Source organism: Mauremys mutica, chromosome 25 (assembly GCF_020497125.1).
Source record: "Mauremys mutica isolate MM-2020 ecotype Southern chromosome 25, ASM2049712v1, whole genome shotgun sequence".
In the NCBI taxonomy this organism is placed as follows: domain Eukaryota; kingdom Metazoa; phylum Chordata; order Testudines; family Geoemydidae; genus Mauremys; species Mauremys mutica.
In genome coordinates, this window is record NC_059096.1 from 15,431,014 (window position 1) to 15,445,605 (window position 14,592).

The 14,592-nt window shown below is 47.3% G+C and overlaps 1 protein-coding gene across 9 annotated transcripts in view; it reads right to left on the minus strand.

Moving 5' to 3' along the window:
* Window positions 1-14,592, minus strand: part of LRRC37A (leucine rich repeat containing 37A) — a 55,064-nt gene that overhangs the window by 10,769 nt on the left and 29,703 nt on the right. For all 9 annotated transcript variants that reach the window (XM_044999185.1, XM_044999186.1, XM_044999187.1 and 6 more), the window contains 3 exons: window positions 14,006-14,080; window positions 7,819-7,937; window positions 82-1,922 (listed from right to left, as the gene is read on the minus strand). In XM_044999185.1, the coding sequence (XP_044855120.1) occupies window positions 82-1,922; window positions 7,819-7,937; window positions 14,006-14,080 (2,035 nt within the window). The remainder of the gene's footprint in view (window positions 1-81; window positions 1,923-7,818; window positions 7,938-14,005; window positions 14,081-14,592) is intronic.

The following is a 14,592-nucleotide window of genomic DNA, read 5'->3' on the forward strand; positions in this document are numbered from 1 at the left end:
AGAAAGACATTCAAACAATGGGAATGATAGTTGCTTCTGAGTTTTCTATTGTTCATTTCCAATGTATCATGTGGTGTTTACCTCCTCTGAATCTTTCTTGCTGGCTTTCCTCTGGTGGGTGCTCTCGTTGGGCACGTTCCTGTTTTCCCAGAGGTACGTTCGCCACAAAGAGGAGGTTTCTTTGATATCTTCTCTCTCGCTGAACAGTTTCATGAGCAGGCCTGTCTTGGAGATGAGCTTTGCACAGGCCAGCTGCACCCTGGGCTCAGTGCAGTCCATTTTCAGGGTTCGGATCACATGGGAGATAAGGTTTCTCACAGCTTGGTTTGGGATGAGGGAGCGCAATCGATTATTCAGCTCAGCTTCAAACAGGTCTCCTTGAACAGAGTAATTATCCGGGGATGATGAACCACTAAGTGCATATGGAAAACCAGAGCTCTCTTTTTGATGCTTCCAGTGTGTTTCATTGGCTTGGTGTATGCTGGGTAAGATATCATCCAGCGAAGAGTCATTGTTTTCAGATGGGTTCTCCAAGACAGCATCAGTCAAAGCAGAACTCTTTCTATGTGATAACCTATTGATTACACCTTCTTTACTATTCATCCTGTGCTTTTGTTTTCTTTCCACTAGCATGTGGCTTACATCTGAATTCACTCGATGAAATGCCTTCTGGAAAAGATGATTATTTCTATTGAAATGTGGGCTCCCTTTCTGGCCATGTTTTCTGAAAATAAAAACTTTTTTAGGTTCTCTAAGGGGTGCATGCTTTGCCTTTAGAGTGTCCAGATCTTTCTTCCTACCAGTTTTATTGGCATGTTCCAAGAAAATAATGATTTTACCTGTTAAGTCATCAGAATTGTTTTCAACCTTAAATGAGACAGTCAAGTGAGAGGCCTGTGTGGGCAAGTGTGGAAGGGAACGTCTCCGGGAGGAGGGAATGGATATTTTGTGATGTCTGAAGACAGAAACTGTGCTAGAGGGATTTAAACTCCTAGTCACTTTCTTCCTGCTTTGTGCCATATGGTGCAAATCTAAGTCACTTTGCTTTTGCATCTGACTCTTAAATGCCTTCTTAGTTTCTCTTCTTTTTCTGCCAAAACAGCAAATTGTTCCTTTGCTTCTCTCTTCTTTAGCTTGCAGGGTCTCTCTTTTCATCTTTTTTGATTGTTTTTCCTTCCCTTCCCTTGTACATTTCATCATATAATCCACACATTCCTTTGTTCTCTCTGGAGTTTTCTTCCTTCCATGCATGTTTCTGGATAAAACCTTGTCGCACTGCTCTGCAAGTTCCCTACAAATCCCTCCGGCTTTCAAATGTTCTCTCAGATGTCCAGGCATTGCTGGAATTTGCCACTCAGTTCTGTGTGCTTGGCTTTTGTGCGTGGCAGGAGTTGTCAGGAATGACTTGAGCACAGATTTGATATTGTTTGAACCATTGCCATTTTCAGCATTGTATAATTTTTCTTGGAGCTCTGTTGCTAGCAAGTTTGCCAAAATATAGAGTTTCCTCAATTCACTTTCATTGGCCCAGTCCACATGCTGAAAGTCAGTCAATGTCAGCATATTGGACTGAGCAGCAGGAAGTTTGAAAAGGCCTGGGATAACTTTTCCTTTGTGTAAATTAAAATTAAACAGTTTAAAAAATGGCAAGACTGTCAGTCCTACGTTGTTTATTTCTCCCTTCTTGGTCAGGTGTTTGAAGAAAAGGTAATTTACTCCAGGAAGAAGATCTACTGACTTATTAAGATCCATATCACTCTTAGGGTGATACTGGCTATCTGCAAGCATCATGATTTCAGTATCACTGTTGGTGAGTAAAGGTTCCTCAGGCTCAAGATTTAACACGATGCTGGCATTCAGTTTCCGGGACTGTAACACTTTCATTAATTCCTCTTGCATCTTTTCTAAAGGTTCTTCAGGAACTGTTCAAAAAACAAGAGCGCAAATTTTGTATCTCTCTATGTCAAGAAGAGATTGCTTCAAAAATATGGGGTCACAGGGTTACCTTAACCCACAGACACAGTGTAACAACCCAGTGGAAATGTATGCTAAAGAGAAACCCCTTTTGAAATGTATAGTAGAGAAGATAGAGAGGGGAAAAGACTTGTTAGAACAACCAGTCCCACCTTTGGAGCCAGAGGATATATAAAGGGCTCTGCCCCCATTAGTTTTAAATGTCCAATTGTCCAAGCTTTCCTTGGGAGAGTTTTCCACAGCCTAAGACATCTCACTCTCTGGTTGGTTCTCTTCCATGGCTACATCTCATTGCCCTTTGTGACACCCTTAGCTAAGTGTAAATATATTTTTTCACTCTTGCCAAACTCAGAATCAGCTGAATAAAATGAACTCAAATTAAAAACCAGCCAAAAAAACGCAAATCCTGTAAAGCAAGACGAAGCATGGAATCAGACCAGCCGAATGAGGATGAAATATTGGTCACCACTCTATTATCCTAACTTGAGCAGTCACTACTAATAGAACAGTCCATATGGAAAACGACGGACTAGATTATCACACGGCTGAGAACTCCCCAATGCAGGCTGACTCTCTGATGGTGTTCAGCTAGCAGAGGCAGGTCTGTGGCCCCCACTCCCAGCAGATGTGGCAGAGGAGACTTCAACATGACCCCAGGCATTACTTAGGGCTGTGCCTGTGCAGTTCTAACTTGTGATGGGCTCAGGGGCCCCTGAGTCAGGGCATTGCAACCAGCATCCGGCAGCTCACCAGACTTGAAGGCCAATGTGAAGAAAATGCTGAGACTGTAGAGTTAAGGGAAGCACTCGAGAGTCAAGAGATTCTTAAATCAGTGCTGCCCACACAACCATAGCTCTCCCCTCCGTTGCATATACAGTCTAATTACAGATACAAGGTAACAGCTTCAAAAGTGCCTAAGTGACTTAGGAGCCTAAGAGTTCCATTGACTTTCAATGAGATTTACACCCCTCAGTGTCTGTCACTTATGAAAATGGGATTTAGACTCCTAATGACTCGGAAATGTTACCCCACCTCTTAGTCCATGATAATGGGCTCCTGCCTGTGCTCCTTTTCCCAGTGCTCCTGCCTCGTGTAGGATGCAGGCAGTCATCGGGGGCTATGGACCATGTAAGCTCTCAGAACAGAGTTTATTAATAAGGCTACAAATTTGTCATGGAGGTCACAGAAAGTCATGGATTCCATGGATTAAACACAAAAAAAACAGCTTACAAGAAGTGGAAGATTGGACAAATAACCAGGGAGGAGTATAAAAGTATTGTTCAGGCATGCAGGAGTGAAATTAGGAAGGCCAAATCACACTTGGAGTTGCAGCTAGCCGGAGATGTTAGGAGTAACAAGAAGGGTTTCTTCAGGTATGTTAGCAACAAGAAGAAAGTCAAGGAAAGTGTGGGCCCCTTGCTGAATGAGGGAGGGAACCTAGTGACAGAGGATGTGGAGAAAGCTAGTGTACTCAATGCTTTTTTTGCCTCTGTCTTCACAGACAAGGTCAGCTCCCAGACAGCTGCACTCTGCAGCACGGTATGGGGAGGAGGTGACCAGCTCTCTGTGGAGAAAGAAGTAGTTCAGGGCTATTTAGGAAAGCTGGACGAGCACAAGTCCATGGGGCCGGATGCGCTGCATCCGAGGGTGCTAAAGGAGTTGGCTGATGAGATTGCAGAGCCATTGGCCATTATCTTTGAAAAATCATGGCGATCGGGGGAGGTCCCGGATGACTGGAAAAAAGCTAATGTAGTGCCCATCTTTTAAAAAGGGAAGAAGGAAGATCCAGGGAACTACAGGCCAGTCAGTCTCACCTCAGTCCCTGGAAAAATCATGGAACAGGTCCTCAAGGAATCAATTCTGAACCACTTAAAGGAGGGGAAAGTGATCAGGAACAGTCAGCATGGATTCACCAAGGGCAAGTCATGCCTGACTAACCTAATTGCCTTCTATGATGAGATAACCGGCTCTGTGGATGAGGGGAAAGCAGTGGATGTACTATTTCTGGACTTTAGCAAAGCTTTTGATACAGTCTCCCACAGTATTCTTGCCAGCAAGTTAAAGAAGTCTGGGCTGGATAAATGGACGGTAAGGTGGATAGAAAACTGGCTAGATGGTCAGGCTCAATGGGTAGTGATCAATGGTTCCATGTCTAGTTGGCAGCCGGTATCAAATGGAGTGCCCCAAGGGTCGGTGCTGGGGCCGGTTTTATTCAATATCTTCATTAACGATCTGGAGGATGGTGTGGACTGCACCCTTAGCAAGTTTGCAGATGACACTAAACTGGGAGGAGTGGTTGATATGCTGGAGGGTAGGGATAGGATACAGAGGGACCTAGACAAATTAGAGGATTGGGCCAAAATAAATATGATGAGGTTCAACAAGGACAAGTGCAGAGTCCTGCATTTAGGACGGAAGAATCCCATGCACTGCTATAGACTAGGGACCGAATGGCTGGGCAGCAGTTCTGCAGAAAGGGACCTAGGGGTTACGGTGGACGAAAAGCTGAATATGAGTCAACAGGGTGCCCTTGTTGCCAAGAAGGCTAATGGCATTTTGGGTTGTATAAGTAGGCCTCATTTGGAGTACTGTGTCCAGTTTTGGGCCCCACACTACAAGAAGGATGTGGATAAATTGGAGAGATTCCAGCGGAGGGCAACAAAAATAATTAGGGGGCTGGAGCACATGACTTACGAGGAGAGGCTGAGGGAACTGAGATTGTTTAGCCTGCAGAAGAGAAGAATGAGGGGGGATTTGATAGCTGCTTTCAACTACCTGAAAGGGGGTTCCAAAGAGAATGGATCTAGACTGTTCTCAGTGGTAGAAGATGACAGAACAAGGAGTAATGGTCTCAAGTTGCAGAAGGGGAGGTTTAGGTTGGACATTAGGAAAAACTTTTTCACTAGTAGGGTGGTGAAGAACTGGAATGGGTTACCTAGGGAGGTGGTGGAATCTCCTTCCTTAGAGGTTTTTAAGGTCAGGCTTGACAAAGCCCTGGCTGGGATGATTTAGTTGGGTTTGATCCTGCTTTGAGCAGGGGGTTGGACTAGATGACCTCCAGAGGTCCCTTCCAACCCTGAGATTCTATGATTCTATTACTTTCTGTGACCTCCGTGACTTCTGCAGTGGCTAGTGCGGCTGGCTCCAGGGCTGCCTGAGCAGATCAGGCAGCCCCTAGGCCAGCTGCGCCAGCTGCTGCTGGGGCAGTTTGGGTGTGAGAGGGTGCTCAGGGCCAGGGCAGTGGGTTGAGGTGTGGGGTGATGCTTACCCTGGGGAGGGGGGCGGCTCCCTGGAAGTGGCTGGCGTGTCCCTTCAGCTCCTAGGTGGCAGGGCCAAGGAGCTCTGTGCACTGCCCCCACACACAGGCACCACCCCTGCAGCTCCCATTGGCTGCAGTTCCCAGCCAATGGGAGCATGCGGAGCCCCCTGGCCTTCCCTCCTCCTAGGAGCTACAGGGACACGCGGAACAGGATAGGGAGCCTGCCAGCCCCACCAATCCTCCCCCACCCAGCAGCAGTGGGGGTCCCAGGCCACCCCCCCCCAGAGCACCCATGGCCCCCCTGGACCAAGTTTTTGTTAGGGGTATAGTACAAGTCATGGACAGGTCATGGGCCGTGATTTTTTGTTTACTGCCCGTGACCTGTCCATGACTTTTACTAAAAATACCCGAAACTAAAACATAGCCTTACTTATTAATAATCCTTAGCTCTTTGCAGCACTTTTCATCAGCAGATTTCAATGTACTTTACAAAGGTCAACATCATTATCCCCATTTTACAGGTAGGGAAACTGAGGCACAGAGCAGGGAAGTGACTTTTCCAAGGTCATCCACCAGGTCAGTGGCAGAGCTGGGAATATGACCCAGGTTGCCTAAGTCCCATTCCAGTGCTCTAGCTAGTGGGCAACACTGTTCATGCCATACATCAAACCAAAGTGGTGCATGCAGTGGGCCTGGTGCTGCATTTCACCCTGTGCGAGACAGGGGCACTCTGAGAACAGCCTGTGATCAGAGACCAGTCAGGCTGTGGCTTCCTCTATTTGTTCAGGACATTTAAAACTGTAGACTAAATGCAACTGTAGAACTAGTACAATATAGAGCGGTAGAGAAAAGGCCTCGATGGCACAACTGATATTTCCTTGTTCACCTCTGAGATTTCTGGCCCTAGGTAATGGTGGGAGGGTGAACAGCCTGACTAAGAGTATAAGAATTCATGGCATCTCTTGTCAGTTCTGAGGCTCATATTTTACAAGGGAGGTGCATGACTGAGGCTGTGATATGCAACTCAGCACATGCAATTGCATCGCATCAGCATGCAGATACTAGTGCTAAAGGAAACACCATGCTGGATGGAACCAGCCATAGATAATTAACCAAACAAGCCAGTTTCCCCAAGATGATATTTGACACCAACTAAAGTTTTAATTCCAAAACACTTCTCAGCCTTCATTTCCTCAAACCCACTCTCCAGCAGGAAAAGCTGCACATTTCTCCATGCTCGGGGGGGTGGGGTGTTAGTTCAAAATCTTCTTGGGTGCCAGCTGCTGGTGTCTGTTGGGGCTGTTTGCTCAGCTGACTTTCAGGGAGTTTAAATGGCTCACACTGATAGGGCACTAAACCAGCCAATCCTGAGGCTGCCTTGGTCTCACCCCAGCAGGGATGCCCCTGGAATTGGCACAGAGGTAGAACAGTGTCTATGTGTGGAGTTAATCGGGAATAGTTCTTGAATAATTCCATGTGTAAACAAGCCCCTAACCCAGGAGTCGGCAACCTTTCGGAAGTGGTGTGCTGAGTCTTCATTTATTCACTCTAATTTAAGGTTTCGTGTGCCAGTAATACATTTTAACATTTTTAGACGGTCTCTTTCTATAAGTCTATAATATTAAGCTATTATTGTATGTAAAGTAAATAAGGTTTTTAAAATGTTTAAGACGCTTCATTTAAAACTAAATTAAAATGCAGAGCCCCCCAGACCAGTGGCCAGGCCCCGGGCAGTGTGAGTGCCACTGAAAATCAGCTCCCGTGCCGCCTTCGGCACCCATGCCATAGGTTGCCTACCCCTGCCCTAACCTAATAGAGAGTGGCTTAAGCTCCTGTCATGAGGTTTAATATCCCTTCCCAAATGTTTATCAGTAAGTATTCTAACTCTGAATATTCTGGTATCCATAGAAATGTCCAGTTCCCTTTTTAATCTTGCTACGCTCTTGGCCTCAACTTCATGAGGCAGTGAGTTCCATAGCCTAACCATGTATTGTGTGAAAAAGTATTTCCTTTTTCCCATTTTGTATTTGCCAATTTTTACCTCATTGAATGCCCCTTGTTCTTGTGTTATGACACAGGGGAAACAGAAGCTCCTGATCTCCCTTCTCTAGACCAGTCATTATGTTATACAGTCTTATCATGTCCCCTCTTATCATCTCCTTTCTAAGATAAGAAATCGTCATCTTTTCAGTCTTCATGCAAGAGTTTTCACAGGCCATTGATCATTCTCATCACACTTTTCTGACCCCCCTCGAATTCTGCAATATCATTTGTGAGATGGAGTGACCAGCGCTGTGCACAGTCCTATGAGCTCAGTCCTGTGAAGTGCTGAGTGCTGGGGAGGATGACCAGATAGCGAGTGTGAAAAATCGGGACAGTGGGGGAGGGGGGAAATAGGAGCCCATATAAAAAAAACCCCAAATATCGGGACTGTACCTATAAAATCGGGACATCTGGTCACCCTAGTGCTGGGCGTGGAGGACCAACTGAACCTTTCCTATACAGAATCTTTCACAGCTAATGGAGAAATGGTCAGATTTAAGGTGGCTATGTTCAAACTGATATATGTTAAACTGCAAACCTACCGCACAGGGAGGAGTTGGTGGCACACAAATGTTCACAGTGTAACTTGATTGTCTTACACAGAATTTCAATATTCTCTTTCATCTGGCAGAGGCAGCAAGCCATGTTGTTGGGCAGTATTCTACAAACAAAAACAAGATTGAACAAAATCCCAGTATTCCTTCCTTCCATTTTATTACATATTGTGCAATACACAACTATCCCCGGCAACACATTTTTGTGTGTGTGTTTATTCTAGAGTTGCATGGGAAACTATATTTTCCCCCAACTAAAATTTCAGTTGAAATTTTTTTGTTCAAAATTTTCCATTTGAATTTTTTTTTTAAATTGTGTGAAATTCTGAAGTGAAGCATTAATTTTCAGTTCAAATCAAGGCTCTAATTTTGATTTTTCAAAAACTGAACTGAAAAATGCAATTGGAAACAAAACAAATGTTTTTATTTCCTTTAGAAATTTCTCATTGAAAAATGTCATTGGAAACAACCTTTTTGACAAAACTCCACACATTCAGCAGGTAGCTTTTCTTACTATTATTTGATTATAATATTTCTATTATTTATTAGTTGCATTGCAGCAGCGCAGAGAAGCCATAGTGATGAGCAAACAGAACAAAAAGAAGAACCTAACTGATCTAACTGTATGTTGTCTTTAACAGGGACTTGCAAAAGGGAAATATTGGGCTGGTTGGTGTATAATGAAGGTCCAAAAGAATGTTGTAAACACAGTACAGGAAAGTGACTAACTGAAGTAACTCTTCTTCTCTGAATGCATTGTCATGAGCCCATAGAGGTCTCAATTACTGCTGAGTTTAGATACAAAGCTAATGGTCTCAAGCACAGATTATGAAATTGGAGCATTTACAGAAAAACAGCTAAAGTTAGTGCAGGGCCGCCCAGAGGATTCAGGGGGCCTGGGGCAAAATATTTTTGGGGGCCCCTTCCATAAAAAAAAGTTGCAATACTATAGACTGCTCTATTCTCATGGGGCCTCTCTGGGGCCTGGGGCAAACTGCTCCACTTGTCCCCCACCCCTCTGGGCGGCCCTGAGTTAGTGTAAGGGCAAACCAGCATGTTTAGCATCAGAGGACTAGGGTACAGGAAACAAACTGAAAAATCAGAATTCTGTGGAGTACATTTCTGTGCACATCCCCGGGCTTCGACTTTCTTAGCTTAGCTGAACAAGTGAGCATGTGGTTTTCACTTGTTTTCTCAGACTAAATACCTGCTTACTGTGCTTGGTACCATGCCAGTGGGAAAGGACCTATGAAAAAGCTGACACATACCAGCAGCTCTGATGTAGTATAGCCGGGTCTTTGGGAAGGGGCATGCCCGCAGGCCAGACAGGGCGTAGCCGGGTCTTTGGGAAGGGGCATGCCCGCAGGCCAGACAGGGCGTAGCCGGGTCTTTGGGAAGGGGCATGCCCGCAGGCCAGACAGGGCGTAGCCGGGTCTTTGGGAAGGGGCATGCCCGCAGGCCAGACAGGGCGTAGCCGGGTCTTTGGAAGAGGCATGCCCGCAGGCCAGACAGGGCGTAGCCGGGTCTTTGGAAAGGGCATGCCCGCAGGCCAGACAGGGCGTAGCCGGGTCTTTGGGAAGGGGCATGCCCGCAGGCCAGACAGGGCGTAGCCGGGTCTTTGGGAAGGGGCATGCCCGCAGGCCAGACAGGGCGTAGCCGGGTCTTTGGGAAGGGGCATGCCCGCAGGCCAGACAGGGCGTAGCCGGGTCTTTGGGAAGGGGCATGCCCGCAGGCCAGACAGGGCGTAGCCGGGTCTTTGGGAAGGGGCATGCCCGCAGGCCAGACAGGGCGTAGCCGGGTCTTTGGGAAGGGGCATGCCCGCAGGCCAGACAGGGCGTAGCCGGGTCTTTGGGAAGGGGCATGCCCGCAGGCCAGACAGGGCGTAGCCGGGTCTTTGGGAAGGGGCATGCCCGCAGGCCAGACAGGGCGTAGCCGGGTCTTTGGGAAGGGGCATGCCCGCAGGCCAGACAGGGCGTAGCCGGGTCTTTGGGAAGGGGCATGCCCGCAGGCCAGACAGGGCGTAGCCGGGTCTTTGGGAAGGGGCATGCCCGCAGGCCAGACAGGGCGTAGCCGGGTCTTTGGGAAGGGGCATGCCCGCAGGCCAGACAGGGCGTAGCCGGGTCTTTGGAAGGGGCATGCCCGCAGGCCAGACAGGGCGTAGCTGGGTCTTTGGGAAGGGGCATGCCCGCAGGCCTGACAGGGCGTAGCTGGGTCTTTGGAAGGGGCATGCCCGCAGGCCAGACAGGGCGTAGCCGGGTCTTTGGGAAGGGGCATGCCCGCAGGCCAGACAGGGCGTAGCCGGGTCTTTGGGAAGGGGCATGCCCGCAGGCCAGACAGGGCGTAGCCGGGTCTTTGGAAGAGGCATGCCCGCAGGCCAGACAGGGCGTAGCCGGGTCTTTGGAAGGGGCATGCCCGCAGGCCAGAAAGGGCATAGCCGGGTCTTTGGGAAGGGGCATGCCCGCAGGCCAGACAGGGCGTAGCCGGGTCTTTGGGAAGGGGCATGCCCGCAGGCCAGACAGGGCGTAGCCGGGTCTTTGGGAAGGGCATGCCTGCAGGCCAGACAGGGCGTAGCCGGGTCTTTGGAAGGGGCATGCCCGCAGGCCAGACAGGGCGTAGCCGGGTCTTTGGGAAGAGGCATGCCCGCAGGCCAGACAGGGCGTAGCCGGGTCTTTGGGAAGGGGCATGCCCGCAGGCCAGACAGGGCGTAGCCGGGTCTTTGGGAAGGGGCATGCCCGCAGGCCAGACAGGGCATAGCCGGGTCTTTGGGAAGGGGCATGCCCGCAGGCCAGACAGGGCGTAGCCGGGTCTTTGGAAGGGGCATGCCCGCAGGCCAGACAGGGCATAGCCGGGTCTTTGGAAGGGGCATGCCCGCAGGCCAGACAGGGCGTAGCCGGGTCTTTGGGAAGGGGCATGCCCGCAGGCCAGACAGGGCGTAGCCGGGTCTTTGGGAAGGGGCATGCCCGCAGGCCAGACAGGGCGTAGCCGGGTCTTTGGGAAGGGGCATGTGACATGTATCCGACGAAGTGGGTATTCACCCACGAAAGCTCATGCTCCAAAACATCTGTTAGTCTATAAGGTGCCACAGGACTCTTTGCTGCTTGCTTAAGTCTGTTTCTGAAGTTTTTTTTATTGAAGAATTGCCACTTTTAAGACTGTTATTGAGTGTCTAGGGAGACTGAAGTGCTCTCCTACTGGTTTTTGAATGTTACAATTCTTGATGTCTGATTTGTGTCCATTTATTCTTTTGCGCAGAGACTGTCTGATTTGGCCAATGGCAGAGGGTCATTGCTGGCACATGATGGCATATATCACATTGGTAGATGTGCAGGTGAAGGAGTCCCTGATGGTGTTTTAGTTGGGGGCTGAAGGTGACGGCTAGTGGCATTCTGTTACTTTCTTTGTTGGGCCTGTCCTGTAGTAGGTGACTATGGGGTACCCTTCTGGCTCCGTCAATCTGTTTCTTCACTTCCCCAGGTGGGTATTGTAGTTTTAAGAATGCTTGATAGAGATCCTGTAGGTGTTTGCCTCTGTCTGAGGGATTGGAGCAAATACAGTTGTATCTTAGGGGTTGGCTGTAGACAACGGATCATGTGTCGTGGTCTGGATGAAAGTTGAAGATATGTAGGTAAGTATAGTGGTTAGTAGGTTTCTGGTATAGGATGGTGTTTATGTGACCATCACTTATTAGCACTGTAGTGTTCAGGAAGTGGATCTCTTGTGTGGACTGGTCCAGGCTGAGGTTGATGGTGGGGAGGAAATTGTTGAAATCCTGGTGGAATTCCTCAAGGGCCTCCTTCCCATGGGTCCAGATGATGAAGATGTCATCAATGTAGCGCACTACAGCCCCCAACTAAAACCTCTCCAGCACATCATCAAGGATCTACAACCTATCCTGGAGCAGGATCCCTCACTCTCACAGACCTTGGGAGATAGGCCAGTCCTCGATTACAGACAGCCCCCCAAACTGAAGCAAATACCAGCAGCTACACACCACACAACAGAAACACTAACCCAGGAACCAATCCCTGCAATAAACCCCATTGCCAACTCTGTCTGCATATTTATTCAAGGGACACCATCGTAGGACCTAATCACATCAGCCACACAATCAGGGGCTTGTTTACCGGCGCAACTACCAATGTGATATATGCCATCATGCGCCAGCAATGCCCCTCTGCCATGTACATTGGCCAAATCAGACAGCCTCTATGCAAAAGAATAAATGGACATAAATCAGACATCAAGAATTGTAACATTCAAAAACTGGTAGGAGCACTTCAATCTCCCTGGACACTCAATAACAGGCTTAAAATAACAGACAACAAAAATCTTCAAAAACAGACTTAAATGAGAAACTGCAAAACTGGAATTAATTTGCAAATTTGACACAATCAACTTAGGCCTGAATAAAGACTGGGAGTGGCTGGGTCACTACAAAAAGTAATTTTCCCTCTACTAATTCTCCCTCTGTTGATATTCACACCTTCTTGTCAACTGTTGGGAATGGGCCACATCTACCCTGATTGAATTGGCCTCGTTAGGACTTACCCCCCCTCACTGTTTTTACTTGCATCTTTTCATGTGCTGTATATTTATACCTGCCTGCTGTATTTTTCACTCTATGCATCTGATGCATCTGAAATCTTATGCCCAAATAAATTTGTTAGTCTCTAAGGCACCACAAGGACTCCTCATTGTTTTTCCTGATACAGACTAACACAGCCACTCCTCTGAAAATAATAACAATGGAATCCTTACAGTTTTTCCAGGCTCCAGATGAATGGCATCTGAGTCTGACATTGACTTTTTAATAGAATAATATCATCAGGCATTCTAATGATTCCTAGCTCTCAGAGTGCTTTTCCCCAGTAGATCTCAAAGCACTTCTCAGCGTTTAATTATTTATCTTCATAGCACCCCTGTGAGGCAGAGCACAGCTGTTATCCCCACTGTGCAGATGGGGAGCTGAGGCTGCACTAAGTGGCCAAGTGATTTACCTAAGGCACATAGGTTTCAGAGTGGTGGCCATGTTAGTCTGTATCAGTAAAAACAATGAGGAGTCCTTGTGGCACCTTAGAGACTAACAAATTTATTTGGGCATAAGCTTTCGTGGGCTAAAACCCACTTCATCAGATGCATGGAGTGGAAAATACAGTAGGCAGGTAGAAATATACAGCACATGAAAAGATGGGCTGTATTTTCCACTCAATGCATTTGATGAAGTGGGTTTTAGCCCACAAAAGCCTATGCCCAAATACATTTGTTAGTCTCTAAGGTGCCACAAAGACTCCTCGTTGTTTTTGCCAAGGCACATAGGTAGTCTGTAGCAGAGCACAGCCTTGCACCCGGGCCTAGGCTAGTGCCCTGCTCACTTCCTTAACTTACAAATGGCTTTTTAAAATAGTTAAACAAATTCTCCTGCAGAGACGGTGCATTACTTCTGATGGCAGCTTGGTTTTCAGTTTGCCTCTGTAATTAAAAGGTGACCAACCAAAAAGTAATGTTCGCACATGGCTGTTCTTTAAGACACCTGTTTAATTGTACTCTTAGGAGACGGCTTTGGTTGAGGTTATGTCCACACTACAGGTGCTACAGGGGCACAGCTGAAGGGGTGCACCCACACCACTGTAGCATAGATGCATCTACATTGAGAGAAGGGATTTTTCCATCAATGTAGTTAATTCACCTCTCAGAGGGGTTAGCAAGTTCGACAGAAGAATTCTGATGACTTAGCTGCATTTACACTGGGGGTTAGGTCCTCTTAACTATGGCACTCATGGCGCAACATTTTTCACAGCCCTGAGTGATGTAGCTAGGTTGATCTAACTTTTAAGTGCAAACCAGGCCCTAGTTTACGAGCAGGCAGTAGTGGTGAAAGCACACTTCATATGTGCAGATGCTGTATGTTGGAACAAACTCTCCCCAAGGCCCTGCGGGAATGTTTTAGTTATGATATACTGGAGCTAGTGTCAATATTTCTCCAGGGGAACTGACATCTGTAAGCCTCTGATTACGGCAGAAAAATCAGCAACTCTAGCAGTTAGAAGTTGGGGTTTAAAGGCACTGTTTTTACTTTGCACTTTTGTTTGTTTTTGTTGTTTTGCTTTTCAGGCAAGTAATTTTTCTAGCAACTGTAATCTGCATTGAATAGAAACAAAATCCACAGAGTACTTACAGTGTTTCTAACCGGAGTGATGTCATGAGAAGAGTCTGAAATGTCTTTTGAGTCACTTGTGTGGCACCTAGGTCCCTGAAAAAGATTTATAAAAAACAAACTAAAAGTGCAGGCCTGGTTATTTGAATTCTGGCCCAAGGACAATTACAAACATCTTAACATCATTTACATTTAGACCTCCCTCTGTATAGTCAACTGCACCAATATATTTCAAAACCTTTATGATCCAGCCTATTAGATCTGTTTAAAATCATCAGGCCTGGAAGAGGAGGAGAGAATCCTGCTGATTTAGGGGAGGTAGGTGAGACAGGGATAGACTCATGGGCTCCACACGCTTTTTCATCTTCATCCCTGAATCCAAGAGGTCATCATCCAAGTGGACTGAAGGAGGACACTTCTCGTGGAGGAGATGAAGCTACTCTCTCCTTGGGGCAGCCAGAAGAAGGGGAATCGGACTAAGAGTGAAACCTTTGTCTCATTGAAGTCAATGGAAGTTTCGCCAGGATTTCATCCTCCATGTTTAAATACTCTTCCCGAAGGACCACACCCCAGCTGAGGTCTTGTCCACACACAGACGTACGCTGGTT